The following is a 21,512-nucleotide window of genomic DNA, read 5'->3' as shown; positions in this document are numbered from 1 at the left end:
TCCCCAGCTCTGCCGCTGGCCCGGCACACCGCTCTGCCGGGGCAGGGATGGGGATGGACTGCGTAGGAAGCACATGCACTAAGGAAGACAGCAGCTGGCTTCAAGTCTTTTCTAAAGCAGCTGACTTCAATAGCATCTTCTGCTGTTTAGGACAAAAATCCTCTCCCTGCTCCTCCCCAGGCTCTCACCCGGCTGGCGTGGCCGCTCGCCAGCTGGGGTTATGTTTTCTCTCCCTCTGTTCTTTGCATCCGACTGGTTCTCCTCTTACCTCCCTAGTGTTTAGAGCACATAAAATGTGTTGGTTCTTTTGCTGATTATGATGACAGTAAATGCTGATTTTAAAGGCAACCTCCTCTCCTTGTTGCAATGTATTCACGGGAATGGGCTTGTGTTCAGCTGGGGCAGCGTGCCGTGGCTTTTCGTGGCTGAACGCAGTGGAGGGCAGTTTGGCCACGGTGCCTGGGACCAGGGCACTGCATGCTCCTGTGTGCTGTCCCCTGCATTTCACTGCGTTCCCTGGCCTCAGCACAGCGTGTGCTGGCCAGCATGTATCTACGTGCTGTTGGGAACTGCAGCCCTCGAGCAGCCCTGTGCTGGTCAGGAGAGCGAGATGCGAGTGCAGACCATCGCTCCGGTTATCAGAGTCAGCCAAGCACCAAAGTACTTACAAGACAGGTCATCGAAGCTATTGCAGAGCTCTGTGCCTTGCTGTGGGTTTGCTCCTTGCCGCAGTGCATGGCACATCGCAGGCTTTCAGCCACAGTGACCACCAAGGGCTACATGAAAAAATCCCGAGTTTAAGCTAATTGCCCATCACTTGCAAAACACACTCAGAGTCGCTATGGCAATTCCCAGCAGCACTTTGAACCAGATCCTGAGTCACCAATGCCTTGAATCACACCACAGCAGCGGCCCCCCTCCTGCAGCCGTAGTGTCCTGGTCTCACCGAAGGCAGGCATCGCTCCAGGAGTGACGCCCGTGGGCACCCAGTGCTTGCTGGGGCCAAGCACTGCTCTCCTGCGGGGACACCAGGCAGAACATCCCTCCTGCCTGTGGGGAGCCAGGAGGAGGAGGTGGCACCAACAAGGAGGGTTAGAAAGACAGTCAAAAAAGACAAAGTCTGCCTTTTTAAATGAACTGCAAAATTTATTACAGTGGTTTGCTCCCGACAAGGAAGTTGGTAACCTCCTGCCTGGGAAGGAAGGGAGGGGAGTGGGGAAGGGATGAGAGGGAGAAAAGGATGTGAGAGACAGAGAGAGAGAGACACTTAAGGACACTTTTCATTTTCTGAAAATAAAACATCTTTTACCTCCCAAACCATATTCTCCAGTTGTTTAAGTTCACAGAAAGAAGAAGGTGAAACTGAACCACAGACTTCAGGAGGAAAATGCACAAACGTTGAAAAGCAGAGACAAACATGCTCTTCTGCATCTAACAAGCTTCCACAAACCGCATGGCTCTGGGCACAGCGTCTGCAGCTCCTCAAGGCACCGGCTCTGCGCAGAGCTGCAGCGGATGACAGCCTCCTCGAAACGAAGAGCAAAACACCGCTGTGGACAACAAACCTGAACCAACCCCATCTGTGCTGGAGGAGCCCCAGTGGAGCCAGGGGGGGCTCGGCCATGGCCGGGGGTCTGTGCTGGGCTGCCCGGCAGCAGGGTGGGAGGAGAGGAGACCATGGCTGAGACCAAGAGCAAGCAGCAGCGAGACTCCAGTACATCCCAGCTCAGGGGGCTGCAGCCCCCCAGCGCTGCCCAGTCATGTCTATGAGCCCCTGTCCTGTGACTGGAGAGGAACCGATAACTCTTTGCTTGTGGCTTCAGCACAGCGTTTGCTGTCACCTGGGGACACAGCAGAGCACAACGGGGGGCCTGGGGGCTCGGCTCGACCCGGCCTGAAGTGCAGGACAATTCTTATTATTCTTTACCTATGCTTGGGCAGGTAAATGGAGGATGGGGCTGTAAAGCCCCCCAGCTCCCCTGAGTCCCCAGGCACGTGCTGGCGTGGAAGCAGCTCTGGGCTGTTTGCAGTCTGGACCTGCTGCTGCCCTGGCACCTGCGGTGCAGGGGCCGGACACTGCACCTCCCTCTGCCCCCATCACCAGCGGGCAGGAATGGGACAGGTCCGTCCCCGGCCCCATCCTGCCCCTTGGCTGTTCTCCAGGCGCTGCCTGGACACGGCTGATGGCTGGAGCAAGGCAGGACTTGCGCTGCCCAGGGACACTGTCCTGGGACCACCCTGTCCTCGCGCTTCAGGAACCAGCTCGGTTCGTGGTGCCGATGCCACCTGGGCACTGTGACCTGGAAAGCTTTCCAGCCGCGGGGATGTTGTGCTGGCACTGAGGACGCAGCAGCAGGGCCACCGGCCCAAAGTGTCCCGAGGACGATCTCCTGCTCCCAGTACCAAATCTCTTAGAGCCTCTGCAGCAAAGCTTGACATCCCAGAGACATGCTGGCCATGGACACCTGTGGGCTCTGGGCACTGCAGCTGTCAAGAGCTGCAAAGCCATGGCTGCTGTCTCCAGCACCGGCAAGCACTGAGAAAACAAATCTCAGCCGAGGGCCCAGCACTGCCCATTCCTGCCTGCCCTCGCTCAGCAGGGGCTACGGTGGGGTGCAGAGCAGGCAGCAACGCTGAGGGGAGCCAGGAGAAGGGACCCCGGCACGTGCACCCTGGGGTCCTGGCTCGGCTGCGTGGGGCCGACATCTCCAGCCCCAGCCCTGGCGTTCTGCTTGGCTCCTGCAGAAATCCTCTGCCTCTGTGCTGGTGGCTGGGGACACCCCGACCACCGCGAAACCACAACCCGGAGGGTTCACCTCACCTCTCCCCTGCCCTGTGCACGAGGGGCCCTGAGACATGGGGCAGGGTTGGGAGAGGGATGGCAGCGGTGGAGAAATGGCTGGTAGGGACAGCAGGAGGGGAGCATAAATAAGAGAAAAGCCAGGACAGGCTTTACCCTTCCTTCGTGCCACAGAGCCGGGTCGGGCAGGCGGCAGGTTGGGCACCGGCTGTGCAGAGGAGCCAGGGGGCCAGCGCTGCCGATGGGGCAGTCCAGCAGCCGAGCCCATGGCCCCGCAGCCATCAACTGTCCTTACTGTGTGTTAAAATAAACCACCTGGGACTTTTGCAATACTACAGGTTAAATAGCATCACTGAGAAAGGCGGGGTGGAGAGGCGGCACCGGCCCGCCAGCCACGGGCACACGTCCTGCCCCTGCCACGCTGCAGCTCCTGCAGGGGCTGCGCTGGGTCCGTGCTGGCGGCCGCACTCAAGTCCGCTTGGCGTGCAGCATCTCGATGAGGAGGTTGTTGCAGGGCACCTCGCCGCTCAGGTGCTTGTGGTAGAGGTACTCCTCCGCCTGCATGCTCAGCGCCCGGACCTCTGCCAGCCGCAGCAGCAGCTGGCGAAACTTGTCCGTGGAGTGGGGGTAGTGGCAGACGGTGTACTCCAGCAGTGCCGCGTTGGCCTTCTCCTGAGCATCCTTAGCCAGCGTGTGGTTGTCCAGGTACTTCACGTCTGCAAGGGAGGAGGACAATGGTAAAACGGTGCCAGACGCACGTGTTTGCCCCATCCGTGCCATGCTGCGCCAGGAGGGACCCACGCTCCTGTGTCAATGCCCCTTGTGCACAAAAACGCAGTGCAGGAGGGGTCCCACGCCCCATCCCTGCCCGGCCATGGGGTGCCCATCCCTGCCCTGCCTCCCGGGTCTCCCCCGCTGCTGAAGACGGACACCCAAACCCCCTGGCATCAGGAGGACCGATGTCCCCCTGCCCTTGCCACCCAGGAAGCTGCAAAGCCAAAAGATGTTGCTGGCTGCACCCACACAGAGGGAGCCGTTGCCATGAGCCCCCTTTAATTCCTGAAGGTCGAAGAAGCGACTGAATTAATTCCCTGATAAACCTGGTCTTTCCAATGTGGCAACTGGGCTCACCAGCCTGGAAACCCTAATCCTCCGCGCCTCACCAGGGTCGCAGCAGCTTCCCCATAATCCTGCTGCCAGCTCTGCTGCCTGCAGGGTGGGAAGCAGCGCAGCACCAAGGTGCAGGCAGGGTCTGGCAGCCAAGAGGCCACTGCAGCCCTGATGGCAGCACTGCAGGAGCTGGGGCATGCACAGCCCCAGGGCAGAGATTGCCCCTTGGGACTATGGGTCTGGAACTGCCCTGCAACCGCAGTCATGGCAGAGGAGTGACTGCAGGGACAACCCCAGCTGGTGGGTCGGGGTTTCTCCAGGCTTTTGGGGCAGCCTGAGCTGGGGTCTGCCCTCCAAAGATGCTGCCTCAGTGCTCGGGTTGCCATGAGTGCTCCGTGAAGGAAGCACTGATTTTTAATCTGCGCAACATGTTGTTAAACCGGCCCCACATGCAGATTTCAGTGGCTTGAGGGAAACAGTGCCGTGCACTGCCCCATCAGCCGGCTACAGCTACATGCAGCAACGGTATCTCAGCGCCTGCCCACGGGAGACCTTGCTGCAAACCCCGGCACTGAGCCCATTCGGGGCAAGCGGATTTCATGGATTTACTGTATGGCACGGAGGCACCCAGCAGCACTGCGCTAGGTAGCGGCACTGCTGGCTCCACTGCCCACGTCCAGCAGCTGCAGATGCACGGCTAAATTCAGGTCTGTATCGGCAGCCCAGACACATCCCACCCGTAGGCTGGGAACAGGGAAATCTGGGCACGGGTTCTGGCCAAGGCAGCTGGGATTTGGGGGTTCGTTTCTGGTTTTCATCCCCAAAAAGCGGGGAGCCAAACATGGCTGTACCCAGAGGGCTGAGCAGCTTTTGGGAGGGCAAAGCGCAGTGATGGTGATGGAGGTGCCTGAGCAGGAGGGAGCAGACGGGACCCCCGTGCCACTGTGTGGGGGTGTCTGTGGACCCCCCTACACTACCTGGCCCTGCAGGACTCCCTCGGGGGGGGCCACGGCACCCAGCGCTGCTCCAGCCCAGCAAAGTTGGGAACCCCCGGCCTGTGCTCGGGCTCCGGGCCGGGCGCTGTGCGGCACAGGCACAAAGCGCCGCAGGTTGTGCCAAGATGCACTTTATCAGATCACCCTTCCCTTTTCACGCCTGCGGCACATTTGCTCCTATTGTGGCCGTCTCCCTTCTACCCGGGTTGTTGTTACGAAATCTCTTTATCTGCATAAGGTTATTCTGCATGTCATTAAAAAAAAGAAGTTATATTGATAAATGTCAAATCTATCCCCTGAGTTGGCTCAACAATAGCTAGTTCTACTCGATGAACTCACCTGGTTCTCTGAAAGACCCTATTCACTGTTTAATTGAATATTTGAATAATCTTTTCATTCCTGCAAGGAATAAAGAATGTTGTCCAAATAACATTGACTCACTTCATTTAGAGACACTGCAGCAGTTGCAAAGACTGTCCTGTGACAAAGCCTCCCATCACACATACAGATATGCCTGGGATTATTTCTATGCCCTCAAGTGTTCTTCCTATTCACAGCTCCTTTTGTTTGGGAGAAGCTGCTGATAAATTGCAAACGCTTAAGGGAATGTGGGCTATAAAAGCCTCTCTTCCTCCCCTCCCCAAGAGTAGCTGCTTCATGAATGTAAGTCATGAAATCGAATGATAGGTCAATCCATTAAGGCTCTATTAAGCCCTTCTGTAGAACAAAGCTAACCTGTGCCGTCCTCATAAATATTGCTATTTTGAGAAGCCCTAATTTTAATTAAATCTCTTTACCTGCTCAGGAGAGAAATCTATTTAGAACTCAAATGGCAGCTCTTGTGAGTGGGGCTTGGCTTTGACTGTGCTGTGGCAGAGTGGTAAATGTGGAAATTCTCTTGTTAAAGGCAATTACATCCTGCACATAATACACAATCCCATCCTCTACAGCTGAGCCTGCGAAGGGCAAATTACTCCAAGTGAGCTCTGCAATATGGAGAGAAAAAGTTGGATTTGGGGCAAAATGATGTATGGGAAAACACAGCTATTTGATTCCACACCCTCCCTGAAAGCCGCTGCTCAGGGAAGCAGAACCACAGCTGCGATCGGCACAGCAGCCGTGGCCGCCAGTGCTGGCCATGCTCTGGGAGGACGCTGCCCTTGCTCGATGTGCTGTGCCGTGGCAGGGGTACGTGGGGCAGCACCGGGGGTACTGGCCCTCCCGGTGCTGAACCCGCGGGGCAGAGGCCGGGGAAGGTCCCAGCTCAGGGCACAAGGCCCACCAGCTCCTTTATTTCCCAGCCCGGGCACTGTTTGTGCCATACCTTATCACTGCTTGAACAGCAAATTATCATATCTAATTTCTCTTGATTTCAAAACAGCTCTAGGGGAAAAGAAAGCTGCTGGAGGAGATGCTGCAGGTGCAAGATGGGACAGCAGCGCTGCTCCCACTCCTCGGGTGCCCGTGGCTGCCGGACTTGCCTGCTAACCGGACATATCCACAGCAAACCTGAGTCAAACCAGTGGATCCTTCAGAGCTTACTGGCCCTGACCCTGGCCCCTAGGATGAGGGAGTGGATTCCCACTGCCTACAGCATGTCAGTGCTCCTGCTTAACCCATAAACCCAGTGATGGTGCTGCTCCTGGAGCAGGCTGGGTCCTCAGCAACGGTGACATATAGCGATGCAAACTCTCCCTCAAGCACAAACCGCCAAAAACCACAGCAGTGTCCATACAGCGCAGAGTGCAGCTCATGGCCTGCTGCACTCGGCAGTGAGGCACAGGGCCACTGGCAGGACCCTCCCCGGATGGGACCAGAAGTGCAAGCACAAACCGAGGCATTGGGACAGGGACAGGGATGGGTTGGGATGGGGATGGAGACAGGGCTGCCCCAAGCTGGGCTCACTGTCCCGACTCGGCACTGGCACCCAGCCGCTGCACATACACAAGCACAAGTTTTCCTGGGGAAATGCCAGTTCCTGCCCCGTCTGGGTGCGTGCAATTAGCAGCAGCCATGGAGGTGTGGGAAGTGAAGCAGCCACGGTGGCAGAGGTGCGGGCTGGGAGCGTGGCGGCCAGCTGAGCCCCTCGCAGGTCCCACCACCATCCTCTCACAGGGAGGTGAGATCTCCCACCAGGACAAGACCGAGGGGAAGGTGTCAGCACCGGTAATGAAGGCAGCCAGGCTCCCTGGGGTCCCCGTGGTGCTCAGCACCACCCACAGCCACACCACCCCATCGAGGGCTGAGATCCCTCTGGTGAGACTTTGACGGGCATCCCTGCCTTGGGGCGATGCCTGCGGGGAAAGGAGGCTCATCCCTGGTTGTGGTGGATGGGGAGATGCTCTCCGCAGGTGTGGCAGCATGGCCAGGGTGGGATCAGGGCAGGAGCAGGGTGGGATCAGGGCAGGATCAGGGCAGGAGCAGGGAAGGAGCAGGGCAGGAGCAGGGCAGAGCTGCTGTGCAGCCCCAGGGACGTTGCGGGCTCTGGCAGCAGCACCCGTGCTCCTGTGTATTTTGTCTAGGTGAGGCAGGGCTGTGTGAACCCACCGCCTCGGCCCAACCGCAGGCTCCAGGGCTGAGCCTAATCAGGAGCCACGCGCAGCCCCTTCCCGCTGCGGTGGCACGGGCTCTCTGACGCAAATCCCGGGAGATAGGGCTGTCCCCGGCTGCCGCCTCTGTCAACACGCCTGTTTTGCCGCGGCCGTATCAGCCGGTTGTTTCCCTGCCCGGTCCGACGGGAGAGTGACCAAAACAGTCTCCGCTTGGCCAACGGGGTGGTAGCGGCCCCCGCGGCTGGAGGCAGAGCCTGACCCTGCAGCGGGAGACGTTTCGGAGCCCCCAGTGAGGCGTGGGAGCCGGCACATCCCAGCCCTCGCTCCTGGCTCCTCATTAAAAGCCCCTTTGCTGCCCGTCGGCGCAGCAGCCGGCACAGCTGGACCCTGAGCTGTGCGTGGTCCCTCCGGCCGCGCTCCCACCACCCCCCCGAGACCCTGCAGCAGCACGGCCACGACGCTCGAGCGTGGCCGCCCCCTGTCCTGGTGCCCCCCGTGGCAGCGCTCACCGAGGCTGAAGAGGATGAGGAACTTGAGGCAGACGAACTCCTGCCGGTCCACCTGGAGCGAGTGCAAGTGCAGGACGAGCTCCTGTGCCCGCAGCACCAGTGTGTTCAGGATGGAGCCAGCCTGGGTCGCGATGGTCGACATGTCCACCTGTGGGGATGGGGATCGTGTCAGCCATGGTGGCCACAGCCCCCCCCAAACCAGCTGCAGGGGACCCTGCACAGGGCAGGAGCTGGGCACCAGCCCAGAGTACCAACTGAGAATTAGGAGTGTCAAAGCAAAGGCTGATGAGGGAAACAGGAACCCCGTTTCTCCAGCACCAGTTAAAAAAGAGGGGCCCTTTGCAGGGTGCTGGCATTGCAGGCACCCACATCTCCAAAAACCACCCCTGGGGAGGGAATGGGCCCCTTCTCACATCCCGCCTCTGCGAGTACAGGTGTGGCTGTTGATCTTTCCATGAGAAACATTTTTCTCCAGAACCAGGAGCTGGATGGCAGGACGGGACAGGACGGGACGGGACGGGATGGGATGGGATGGGATGGGACGGGATGGGACGGGATGGGATGGGACATTCTGTGCAAGCCATCCCATAGCACAGCAAAACGAACCCGTCCACCCTGCACCGGGTAGGCAACCCTCAGCCAGAAGTAAGACAAAAGCCACCCCACACCCCCTCTCCACCCCACCACCCGGCCCCCACCGACCCCTCCACAGCAGCCACCGCAGTCTCTGTGGGCCGGCGCTCACCTCCTGGCCGGTGACGAGCAGCACGCTATGCTCCTTGCCGTGCTGCAGCTGCCGGTAGACGTGGTCGAACACCAGCAGCTCGCTCCAGCAGTTTTGCAGCAGCTTCATCTGGTCGCCCACCTGAAACACAGCCAGAGCAGCGCCGCTGATGCCCATCGTGCCGGGGCACGGTCGGCCACGGGGGAAGCTGGGGCTGCATCTGCACAAGCTTGTTCCCGGCTGGCAGGAGGGGGCTGGGATGCCCCGGTCCCTGCACCACCCCTCCAGCCCCCCAGCTCTGCGTTCAAGGGTCAGCTTTATGTTCTAACCCTGTGGCAGTGACGGCTCAAACTCACACCATCAGCCGCTACAGCGTGTTGCCACATTAGCATTGGACCTGGGCAGGACTCACACCCATTTGTGTCTCACCCTGACCACAATAGAAAGGGGTTTTCTAGCAGACTGGCATCAGTATCAAAAAAAATCCAATTTTCACTGCTCACGTGCCCAGAAGTAGAGCAACAAGTCCAGTCATTGGTGCCATTACATGAAGCAGAGAGTGGATGAGGTCTTCTGCCACCAGGATGAGCAATGCCTTGGTACAGATACAGCATCAACATGATGCATTGGAGACATGACAAACCTCTGCCTCCCCCCAGGCCTCCAGGTGACCTGATCTACAGAGACTTGCCCAGCCCCAGGTCTGCTTTGTGCATGCATTTGCTTGGCAGGTCATTGCGGGTGGGTTGCAGGGAGCATCACCCGTCTCTCTCAGGAATCTGGCTCCTCCAGGTGGGATGGGACTTTGTCGTCCAGGACTTTGTCCCTGACCCTCGTGGCCTGGCAAAAACCTCATTTTTTTAAGAACCTGAAACCCTCCTCACCCTCCAACCTGCAGAGCATTTCCCAACTTCTCACACACACATTTATACATCGAAATTGCAGTCTGACTGTGAACAAGCTCCTAGCAAGGAGATACTGCATCTGATTAATGAAACATTAATTGCAAAGCCCTGGTCTGGCTCCTGGTTCCCATGTCCACCCCTGCCAGCGTGTAACTGGGCTGGACGTTGCGCCCCACTTCGTCTTGCTACTGGTATCCCCTGCATCGCCTCCAGCCCGCCCTCCATGTTGGGTGGGAGGAGAGGATGGCCAGACTGACACCCACAGCACTGGTTAGCGTCTATAGCGAGGATTGCAACCACCAGCACCCTGCAGCCGCATTACACCTGCAGGCTCACGCCCCACGCACACCTTGTGCTGCGCTCACACAGCACCCACCTCGTGCGCGGCAGATATCCCGCGGGAGGCCAGCCCGGCAGCGAGATCCCCTTGGGCAGGCAGGGAGAGCTGGAGCTGCACCCCTGGTAAGGGGATGCTGGGCTGGAGGAGAGGAGATGGGCTGGGCGGCTGCACAGGGCCAGCTTTGAAGCAGCTCAGCGTGTTTCGGTGGCACTTGCCGGCTCTTATCAGCGTGGGTTTTCCCCACCAGGCACAACCTCCCCGAACCACACACAAATCTTTAACAAAATGACTGCTGGCCGCGTCCCCGGGTGGGAGGGAACGCGTGGCTGCTGCACAAAGGCCCTGTGTGTCCCGGCAGCCCCTCTGGATACTTTAAAATGAAAGAAGACAGTATCCATCCTTGCCTCCCTGCCCGGGATGGCAGGTTTGTCGGGGGGGGACAGAGCAGCTGCAGCGCAGCATGGCCACGGGAGAGCTGCCGGCCATGGGGCATCGCTGTGCCCTGCACCTGCCAGGTCAGCCTCTGCCCACGCTTCAACACACGCGTGATCACATGCACGTTTGCACGTGTGCTGATGTGTACACGCAGGCACAGGTATAAGCGTCCAGAGCTACACTTTTCAAAGAAATAGCTGTGATTGCCTCTGGTAAGAAGCTCAAGCCAGGACACAACTGCAAGGACCTCCACAGGTCCTGCGGGAAAGCCGGTGGGCTGCAGGCAGCGCCAGCGATGGGCAGGATGAGCTGCCAGCGCCAACGGCTGCGTCTGGCGAAACAAAGAGGCCGGGGTCATGGTGTGACGTGGGGCACGCTGCCATCCCAGCTGAGGGAGCGGGCAGGCAGCGTGCCGCTCAGCTGCCTTCCCCGCCACCCTGCTGAGAACCACCATGGGTCCACCAGCTCCGTCCCCTCAGCACTGATCTCCGTGGGACCCCAACTCCTTTCTGCAAAGAGCTGAACCCCCGCCCTGCCCAGAGCCCCCTTCTCCTGCAAGGCTGTTGTAAGGAAAGGCCAGGGGGGTTATCAGTGATACTTCCCTGCAGAGCAAATTCAGCGCCAGCAGAAGAGCTCTGCAGTGCCATTGTACTCGCTGCCTTTAATAGAAGGAAGACAGATGCAGTATCACAGGACTGGATAATACCCTCGTTTTGCTGAAGAGGCTGCAATAAACCAGTGCTGGAAGATTGCAAAAGGAATAGAAGTCAGATGAGAAAGAGCTTTATGGTCTCAGAGCCCGGCACTCCCCGTGAGCTGCCGGGATTTGTTTCTCAAGTGCGGTGAGTGGCCAGAGCTGAATGCGCAGCAGCACGGGGAGGGAGATGTGGCGCAGAAGGCAGCTACGGCGACCAGGACTGCGGCGCCCACTCCTGCCCAACGGCACGAAACCCACCTGCAGCAAGATGCAAGGGGGCTGCCAAGGCCAGGCTCGCCACCGCATCGCCCAAACTGGAAAAGGAGCCACAGTACACAGCCCAGCAGAATAGACCATGAGGTTTCTGTTCAGCTGCTGAACAAAGAACTGGGGAAAAGCTCATTCTGCATCAAAACAAAACGGAGATTTTCAGAATTCGTGATGACCTCTGCCCCAAGGTGAATGGCTGGCTGTAACCATGGCCAGCCCTTGCAGGGAGCTGGGCTCCTGGCACAGCAGCGTGCTGCCAGCCCAGCCGCACGCCCCTGGCCAGTGCTGAGCTCCTCTGCTCTGGCTGAGTTGCAGCGTTGTTTTGGAAGCTCCTTCCTGTGCCTCATTCCTGAGCAGGACGAGCTCCAGAAGGGACAGACTGAAGGTTTTACCCTGAAAATGGTTTTAAAAAATTCAGCTTTTCCAAAAGGAAGCATTTCAACATTTTTGAAATCTTCTTTTCTTCCTTTAAAAATTACTAATCAGCTTCTCCCAAACTCTACAGGCGGGTTCAGCTCCCTCAGCAGAGCACCTCCCTGCATCCCGTCAGCAACACATTTCGCCCTTCGTGGCTGTCGCATGGCTGTTCCCTGGCCGGCATTCTCCGGCGTGCCACAGCCTTTCCTGGCAGCATCACAGTGCACTGGAGCCACATGGCTGTGGCATGGGGGGGGGGTGCAGCTGGGGCATGACAGGGTGGTCTGGGGGCTCTGAGGGCTGGGCAGGGCTTGGGGACATCTCCAGAGACCCCAGCCCTGCCTGCACCCCAGCACCGAGCTGGGGGTCCCTGTGCCCCGGTCTGGGGCGGCAGCAGGCATCCCCCCACGGCCCCGCTCTGGCAGCACGGCTCCGGGATGGAGATCACCTCCCCTGTGCCCAGCGCCAGCCCTTGGCCTCCCAGGAGGAGAGGGCTGCTAATGGACGGCCACTCAGAGTCAATCAATCCTCCCAACGAGGCGGCACGCATGCACTCTCGCCTTTAAAAGTTAAGCAAAGGATCTTCCTCTTTTAATGTCAAGGCTTTTCAACGGAGTGCTTTATCAAGGACCTGATGCAAGCTGTCTTTAAGAGGCGATTTTTTTTTTTTTTTAAAGCAGGCATTTAACCCATTCACAAAACACGGCAGCGAAACGCTCCCCGCACAGGGAGAGCACTCCCCTGCCACTGAAAGTGACTTGATGCTGAAGGCCTGTGACCCACAGAAAAATGCATTTCCCTGCAGCAAATGGGCTGGGACCAAGGGCAGGAGGGGGCCAGGGTGTGCAGAGGCACGGATGGTGCTACCCGGCTCCAGGACCTGCATGTGGATGTAGTTTTAAAACTCCTGCAACCCTCCCTGTGGGTTCATAGGCATGAGGAAGACCCTGGAACTGTTGGGGCTCCCCAAAAAGGGCTCAAGCCACCCCAGTGCCTCAGCATCCCAAAGCCAAACCCCCGCAGGGACAGCAGAGCCCTGCTTGCGCTTGCTGCTCCCTGCACGGCTGGTCCAGGGCATGCCCCACCTCAGGTACCGCCATCTGCCCTCGAACATCTCTGCGGCGTTACGAAGCAGAGTGACCCACCAGCAATCCCGCTTTGCTCAGAAGCCCTGAGTGGGTCCCAAGACATCGATCCCCAGCCTCTCCCCACCAGCTTCAGCACGCCACAGGCACGAGGAGCGCTCAGATGCCCCTGACCTGCCTTCACCCCAGGGATGTTGTCCAGGCCTCCTCCCAGATCACTGGTGCAGGATTTGCCCCAGCAGCTCCCACACAAGTGCACGGCACACACCAGTGCCCTGAGCTGCAGGCCGGGCAATTACTGGGTGCGAGCAGGACATGTCACCTTGGCTACCGAGAAGTGCGAAAGTGGATTACCATCCGCCAGACACCTGCAATCGAAACCCCACACAAGTCTAAGGTGTTAATGGTCAATGCAGGTCCCCATCCCCCTGCCCAGATACCACCACGATGGGCATCTTAAAGCAAAAAACCACCAAGACCAGTGCGGCAGGGCCAGGATCTCTTCTCCCTGCTGGCAGAGAACCGTGTCTCAGGCTACTGCTTTTTGCTGGGGCTCGCAGGCAGCCAGCTGCAAAGCTGCGTGGGCATCGTGGCTCTGCATGTGCATGCCGGGAGTGGGGGCACGGCTGTGCCAGCCGGAACGCCAGCAGGCAGGGAAAGCCATCACATTTCCCCTAGTGCATAGGATGCTAAACATTGCTGCAGCATCCATGAGCAGAAGGAGATTTTAAATCTGCCAAAAACGCTCTGGCCGTTGGCCAGGAGATGGGGTCAAGATGACCCATGCGTGCTAAAGGCAGAGAAGCAACTGACTACAAATAGGCTTCGTCGTGGCTCCGAGATCTCTTAACGAGAAGCGAGGGACAGCAGCCCAGCAGACAGACCCAGCGACCCGCAGGAACCCCTTGGTCCATGGGAACGGTTCTGCCCTCAGTGTCCCTTCCCCCTGACACTGGTGTTTGCCCGTGGATGGGAGGGTGGTTTGCCCCTGCCCCACGGCGAGGAGGGGCCAAGGAGGCGATCGGCATCAGCCCACCTCCCCGTGGCCGTGCCATGCCCCTCCACCGGCAGCAAGGACCCGCCGCACACCCAGGCTAGCCCAGCCTTCGGGCTGAAACCGTGGCAATTTGTTTAACATTCCTGGCTGCTCATCCCAATCTAAAGGTCACTGCACCCCTGTGTGCACAATATTTATATGTACGTATGGCAGTAACACCTATATAAACCAGGCTGTGCAAGATACGTGGCTATAAACCAAACCGAAACCAGACACAATGTGAGTGTGCAAGCATGCGTGTGTATGCACATCTCTCTGTCTGTCCCTCTCCATGTATATATAAAAAAATTACATCTGAAAGGACAAAGTTGCCTGAGACTCACGACCCAACAAAATATATTTCACCCCCGGCCCATATTTTTCTTCCTGAAGAGATGCTGCAAATCTTCCCTCAGTCCTGACACATCTCATCTAGACTCAGTTAAAGTTCGTATTTATGGGCGTCAGCGCTGACCTCTTCCACCTCCGCCCGCGCGGCCTCGCGCCGCGGCTGCCTGGCCGGCCCTCGATAAACAAGCAGGCCCCCAAATCCCCCTCTGCCGTGCGGCATTATTAGTCTTGCCTCCGAAGGCCAGCGCAGTCCGTAATTCTCTGCCTGGTGACACGAGATGAACGCCGCGACATCAGTCTCCCCGGCGGATTGGCATGGGGACCCTCGTTTGTCAGTGGCAGACTGACAGAATTACTGGCCCTTAAATGAAACGATATATCTGGGAAGTTAAATCTGTTTTCAATCTGACTGCCCCGCGCCTGTGGGCGGACGTGGCGTGTGAGCCGATGTCAAGAGGCCATTAGCCCATCTCCCCCCTCCTTCCCCGGGCGCAGCGGCAGAGCCGGGGGGGGCTCTTCCCAATGCCCCCCACCCCGGCCACCCCACTGGGAGGAGATGGCAAAGCACCCAATCTGCCACTGCCCCTGGCCAGGCTGCTAGTGTGGGAATGGGAACAAGACCTGCCACCTCCAAGGGGATCTGCTCCCGCTCTCCCTGGGCAGGGAGCAAAGGCTCGTCCTGGCCAGGCATGAGCCAGCAGGTCCCCACGGCCCCGAGGTTTTGCTCTCTCCTTTCCAGGCTCCCTGCGAGGCCCACGGGTGAACCCAGCTGTCTGCAAAACAGCCCTGCGGCAGGAGCACGTGGGTGCTGGGAGTGTTCAGGCAGGGGATGCCATGCACGGGGTCATCTGCCCGCACCCCCTCCTCACCCGCCTTCACCCCCCCCCGCTTGGCATCAGCCCAGCGTGATGCCCCGGAGTGATGTCCCAGCCCGATGCCCTTCCAGCCTGGATCCCCGCACCAGCCTCAGCCAACAGCCCCTCCCCGGCTGGGGATGGACACCATTGCCTTCACACAGATGTTCCCAGTGGATGGAGAGGGCTGCTGCCATCTCCTGCTCCGAGGAGCCCTGAGCACCCAGCAGGGACTGCCTGCATGACAGCCATCGATCTCCGAGATCACAATTTTACTCCGTGCTAGCAGGCTTTAGGGTAAAGCCATAAACTCTGCACTAGCAGGAGTTCATTTACCGCCCCAGCAGCTGTTTGCTTTTATGTGCCAGGCAGGAGCAGGCATGGGGTTTCAGGAGATGCAGACCTACTCCTGCTTCCCAAAAGCTTCTCCCCACGTGCCCAAGGGAAAGCCACCACCCTTGCGCCAGGGAGGACGCGCCGTGCCAGGTGGGTGGTGGGCAGCCCCAGCACCATCCCCAGGGGGAACATGCACAGAGGGGCCCGGGCACCACAGCCCCGTGCTGGGGGCTTGGACCTGCCGGGTTCTGCTGTGTTCTGCCGAGCCAGCACACGGGAGGGAGACAAGGCCAGCAACAACCGCGCTTTCTCACGCTCCCTCTGGAGTCAGGGTGGGACACGGTGTCGTGCAGTCCCTGGCCCTGCGAGATGCTGGGAATCTGCCCCACGCTCACCACGTGGATGAAAGCAAAAGGCATGAGCCCCCGGGGTGGCAGTGATGGACAGGGATGCCCAGCCAAGCTCCCATCCCTGGGCACTGCACCCCGTGTCCCGGGCATGGCAGGATGCCGGTGGCCCTGCCAGGTGAGGCCTCTGGTGCTCCTGTCCCCCCCCCAGCCCCACAGGAGGAGGAGTGCCCGCTGACGTGGATTCACACGGAAACAGCCTATTTTGTTGGCACAATCAGGCTGACAATGGACTTACAAGGCTACGTGGCACCAGGAGCTGAATTTACACTGTTTACAATATCTCCTGCAAAACAACAACCACCCTGTTCCCAAAATCCAGGCTGGACACTGATATGATTGAAATGAGCCCGACCCACTCCTACAATGCTGTTTCCTGACACTGTTCCGGCAGCCGGGGGCTATTTTGAGCTGTGAGGCTCTGCAACGCTTGGCCCCATGGCACCCCGTGGGATGGGCATGGGGAAGAGCCTGGCCCTGTCCTGGGGCACAGTCCCCACAGCACCACGGGAGGAAGGTGATTTTGGCCAGAGCCGGTAGCACAGCCTCATGCTGGAAGCACAGGAAGGCACCCAGGTGTCTCAGCTGCCCCAGTACATGGCTCTCTGGGTTTTGGCCACATCATTGCAAAATTTTGTCTCCCATTTTTGCACCAGTTTGTGATCCTAGTTCAGCCCAGGACATGAATGGAAAATGCCTGAAAGCTTGGCAAGGTTTGCAGGATGGCAGAGGCTGTCCCTCCTCTGCTAATCCACCCCTTGGCCCCAGCAAGTATTTGGGGGGATTTGCTAGAGGGGATGGCACAGCAGGACGGGGGTCAGTTCCATGTCCCCCAGCCAGGCACGCTCACAGGCTGCCGGCAGCAGAAGCAGCTCTGGAGGAGGCTTCATGGTGTCCCCTGCCCCGGCCAGCCCTGCCCTGGCTCCCTGGTGCTAATAGGCACCCACCCGACAGCATCGATTTTCCTCCTAAAGACGGAGAGAATTGTCTCAACTATAATTCCTCAATGTTACATTTTTCAATTATATCTTGAGCTTGACACCACAGTCACTCTGCCAGCGATTGCTCCCACACCTGCCCCCACCGTGATGAATCTGAAATCATTAGCTCTGCGGCGACAGCGGGAATCGCTCTGGTGCGGGGAGCCAGGAGCAGGACAGGGATGCACCAGCAGATCTGCAGCACTGGTGGCCCCGGGCTCACGCCCACGGGCATTGCCCAGTCCTCATGGCATTTCAGCCCCAATCCTGCCCATGGCAGCATCCCATCCTCACAGCATTTCAGCCCCAATCCTACCTGCCTCCCATCTCCCGCCCAGTGCAGCGTCCCTCCCCACTGCCCAGGTTCCTACCTCCAGCTCCTTGAAGAAAATGCAGCTCCGTGCCCACTCCACGATGGAGAAGAGGGTCTGGTCGGCCATCTTGCACATGAGGCCGAAGGTGCTGAGCTTCTCGTGCCGGCCTTTGCCTTGCTCTTGCTGCAGGCAGGCCAGTATCCGTGCCTTCACCTGGGCCTCGTCGGGCTCCAGCTGCAGCAGCTTCAGGATGACCTCAGGGATGTCGGGGGGGGAGCTGCTGGGGTAGGTCTCTGGGTACACGTAGGCGGGCATGGACTCGTGCGCGTTTGTGTAGTGGTCCGGGTACTCGGACTTGATGGTGCGGTTGGGGAAGGAGGGGTAGTGGTAGCTGGCGAGCGGCATGTGGCTGGGCACAGTCATTCCCAGGGAGGGCGTCCCGTAGGGGCTGCGCTCGTAGTCGACGGGCGTCAGGGCGGCAGGATTGGGCGGCAAGGTCTTGGACATGGCGTGGATGCTGTGGATGGTGGAGGACAGGCTGTAGTCGTTCTGCACCGGGGACATGATCTGAGGCACGGTCTCCAGCTTGAAGCCGTTGGCACGGATCAGAGCTTTCTTCTGCTGCTTTAAGGCACGGTCCCGCTTGTACATGGGTCCAAACTTGTTCCTCCCGCCGCGCATCCTGTCTGCACGCACAGCTGGGGGGCAGAGAGAGGGCAGAGGCTGCAGTGAACCTTCACAGAGGGAGACCAGTGCTTCCACGTGGCATGGAGAAAGCGATGGGGGGGGGAGGATTTGGTAGCCAAACGGGGCTGGGGGGCACTGGGGAGACCTTCCCAGAAAGCCGCCAGCAGGCTGTGCTGCTCCCAGCCCAGCCGTGCACACCATGGACATGACATGGTAGGTTTGGGTGCCTGGCCCGGGCTCTTGCTTTGCTGGTGTCACCCTCAGAGCCTCTGGGAATTGCAGGAAAGGAAGAAACATTTGGCTTTAACTACAAAATGGGCTGGGGGATAAAGCAGCTTGCATCTCTCGCAGGTGAGGGGACAGCCCATGAAAACCAGACAGATGAGAGGGCTCAACACCCACTTTCATTCTTACGACCCCTGGCTCTGGAGCAGCCCTGGGATTTCCTTGTTTCTGCAGAGCCTGGGACCCCACAGCCCCCTTGGGACCCTGGTTCGCCTGCATCCAGGCTGCACATGCTTCTTTTCTGCAAAGCTCTGTCCCTTTCACAGGTGGCACAGCTGGCAGGTCCCGCCAGGCGCGCTGCACACCACAGCAGGGCTGTGCTGGCTTTTGGGCAGGAGGCTGCCCATCCCTGCTGGGTATCAGCTATGGCCAAGGGGCTCTGCCGCAGCATCCCACTGGTGGAGTCACTCTGATGGCCCCATCGCAATCTCCCAGCTGTAGCAAAGCAGATGTTCCCTCTGAACCCCAAAAGAAACCCAAGAATGTGTCAGTGCGTGAGGGAGCAGGTGCTTCTCTGCAGCAGGAGCTCATCCCTCCGCACCGCCCCGCTGCGCTCCCGGGGACTGCTGCCCCGGCCCACCCTTGGAAGAGCCTCAGCTCGCTGGGAGCTGGGAGCTGGACGGCGGTGCAGAGGGATGGAGGAGAGCGCGCCAGCAAGCACAGCCCACAGACTTAGCATCAAAGGGAAAAAACCCTCCGCTAGTTTCCGTCCCTGCTGACAGCAGGCAGGCCTTGCTTTTGTGTCTCAGCTGTTGTTACCTCTGCCTCTCTTTCGCCTATTTATCCTGGGACCGCTGGAAGCACGGCCAGCCCCCTCGGAGAGCCAGGGCACCTCCCAAACTCTCCTCAGGCAGGCTGGAAATGGGGAGCGTTGCCGGGAGCAGCAGCATTTCCAGGGCGAGCAGGAATGTGCTCCCAGGGGAGCTGCCCTGTGCTTCCTCCCTCATTCTTTATTCATGAAAACAGCATCTCGCTGGGAGCAGGGCAGCCAGAGGCATCCTCTGAGGTGGGGTGTGCTGTGGCCCCCCCACTCCTGAAAACCTGCCCACACGCCTCTGGGCAACAGACAGCTGCCCCGGGGCCATTCCCAACTTCAGGGCTACAAGGGAGATGGCCGCAGTCAGAATGAGTGTGTACCCCTGCCGGGATCCCCCTGGGCAGACCCCGTCACGCAGCCCGAGGTGGCACAGGCAGGACTGGTGTCCCCAGCCACACACCCCAGCAATGCCAGAGCGCACCAAAAGCCCAAATCTCCCACCCACTCGACGTAATGTGTTTCCACCACTGCTCAAGGCTGGGTCCAGCGATGCCCAGGATCACATCCCAAGTGGACCACCGTGACTCTGGGCAAGGGTGCACAGGCAGGGACCCCACGGTGCTGCCGGCACCCCCACACACAGCCAGAGGTGCTCACGGCCTGGTCTCTCAAACGCCCCACAGGCAAGTGCTAGTACACCCCCCTTCCCTCTCACAGCAAGGACACAAAGGGAGAAGAGGCCTTTTAATTCCCTCCTGCTCCGCTTTTCCTGCCGTTTGTGCCTCACTTGGGATTGGGAACAACTTGCCATTCACAGCATCCCAGCTGGCTGCTGGGAAGCGACTGATGCGCCCCGACCTCCGGGGCAAGGGGGCCCGAGCGGAGCCACCCAGGAAGTGCCTGCACCCCCAGCACCCCCCGAAACCCGGGGTGCAACCAGCCGGCACAGCGGCAGGAGCAGGCCCCCAGCGCACCCCCTTCCCGCTCCCTCTGCGTCGCCTGCCCTCGTCTCCACGCAGAGCCCCAGCTGGTGCAAGCTGCAGGCTGAGCTCTGCCTCCCCTCGCCCACCTCATCCTGCCCGGGGCAGGGACGTGGGGGTGCCCGGGGGTGCCCAGGGTTGCGGGCAGGCTTGGGCTAGGGCTGTGCTGCTCTCCCCAGCCAGGCTTTGCTGCAGCATCCCTTCAAGCATTTCAAGGGGGGCCTGAGTCAATGCTCTGTCCCCCAAATTAATCGTCTCGGGCTTACTTTTGTCCTGTGGAGCTGGAGGATCACCTTCAAAGTGTCACCTCAGATTCCCTGACCAAAAATACTAGGAACTGAGGCTCCTTTTTTTACCACAAAAGAGGTGGTCCCATGGGAATATCACCCTGCACTGGGGGATCCCCCCCAGCTGCCTGGCTGCAGGGCTTTGCTAAGGAGCTAACAGCAAGAAAATAAACAAAAAAAGGCTGTTTAGGAGGAGCAGCCTTCCGATACCCCGGCTGCTGCCCTCCCTGGCCACGGGACCAAAGGAGCTCCACGGCGAGCAAGACAAAAACTGCTGAAAAGGGGCAAACTGAGACCGCGCCTGTTCCCCCTGGCTACCCCAAGCGCTGCCCCTGCCTGCCTGCCCCCAGAGGCCCCAGCCCCTGCCCAGCACCCAAATTGTCCTCCAGCACCCGTCAAAACTGCCAGAGCATGCACAGATTGATTTAAGGCACCAGTAACTCCAGCCCGGGGAGGAGAGTGAAACTGGGATCTGTTTGGAGACAGGGCTGGAAGCCGGCCCACGCTGGGAGTTTGCAGGGGCTGATTTTGCAGCTCGATGTTGTGTCTTACTCCTGCGCCTCTGCTCGCAGGCTCTCATCCTGCTCCTGGAAGCGAGCGGCTGCTGTGCAAGTACACGCAGTACTTTCTGATTAACCCGCACTCTGCCCTGAGCTCCTGGGCAGGCGAAGCCCTGCGCAGCGAGCCTGGCTGGGTGAGGGGTCTCAGCCCGGCCAGTGCATCTGGCTGCTTTCATCCACTGCAAAATGTAAACGATTTCAGGGCAGAAGAGGTGTGGGGGTGGCTGACTCTGGTAGGGGGGGCTCCTTTCTGTGTCTGCTTTTGCTTTGCAGTCGCCTGCCAGCGATCTGTCCCCCCGACTGTATTTTCTTGGCCCATGCTAAGCGTTGCAGAAACCACAACACACGACTTGGGGATGTTGGGGCCCGACTCTGATATCTCAATTGGGATCGACTTCTCTGAGACGAGTGAGGTGGTGGCCAGGGGGGCTGTAATTGCACTGCCCGAGAGTCAGACGAGAAATCTGTTATAGTAAATGTCACCAAGAGGAAAAAGTGTAATTCGTGGTGGGTCTGCAGCAGTTTTATTGCGAGCCCCAACATTTTTAACGTTTTCCTTAAGTCTCGGCTTCTGGAATTATGTGCTTAAGGAAAACAATAATTTCTACGCTATTTCCCAACCCCTCTGCCAGCAAAGAAAATCCTGGAAAGTTGAAGCCGCAGCAGCCAAAACCCCCGGGGAAACAAAACAAAAACAAAAAAAGGAAAAGCAGGAGGCGACGCGAAAAAACGAATTTTTTTTTAACTTGGGAGGGAAAAACGGAATCGAAGCGGCCGCGGGAATTACCGGCCCGGGGAGGCGGCGGGGACGGGCGGGCGGCAGCGGGGACAGCGCGACC

General features: G+C 59.1%; 1 protein-coding gene across 1 annotated transcript in view; it reads right to left on the bottom strand.

Annotated features, from left to right (window-relative positions):
• Positions 1–3,268: 3,268 nt before the first annotated feature.
• Positions 3,269–21,512, bottom strand: part of NR6A1 (nuclear receptor subfamily 6, group A, member 1) — a 108,858-nt gene continuing 90,614 nt past the window's right edge. The window contains exons 4-7 of the mRNA XM_010570709.1: positions 17,175–17,815; positions 8,712–8,831; positions 7,967–8,114; positions 3,269–3,516 (exon numbers count right to left, since the gene is read on the bottom strand). Of these exons, the coding sequence (XP_010569011.1) occupies positions 3,269–3,516; positions 7,967–8,114; positions 8,712–8,831; positions 17,175–17,815 (1,157 nt within the window). The remainder of the gene's footprint in view (positions 3,517–7,966; positions 8,115–8,711; positions 8,832–17,174; positions 17,816–21,512) is intronic.

Source organism: Haliaeetus leucocephalus, unplaced genomic scaffold (genome assembly GCF_000737465.1).
Source record: "Haliaeetus leucocephalus isolate CR32 unplaced genomic scaffold, Haliaeetus_leucocephalus-4.0 Scaffold306, whole genome shotgun sequence".
Lineage (NCBI taxonomy): Eukaryota > Metazoa > Chordata > Aves > Accipitriformes > Accipitridae > Haliaeetus > Haliaeetus leucocephalus.
This window is presented reverse-complemented; position numbering and strand designations above follow the sequence as displayed.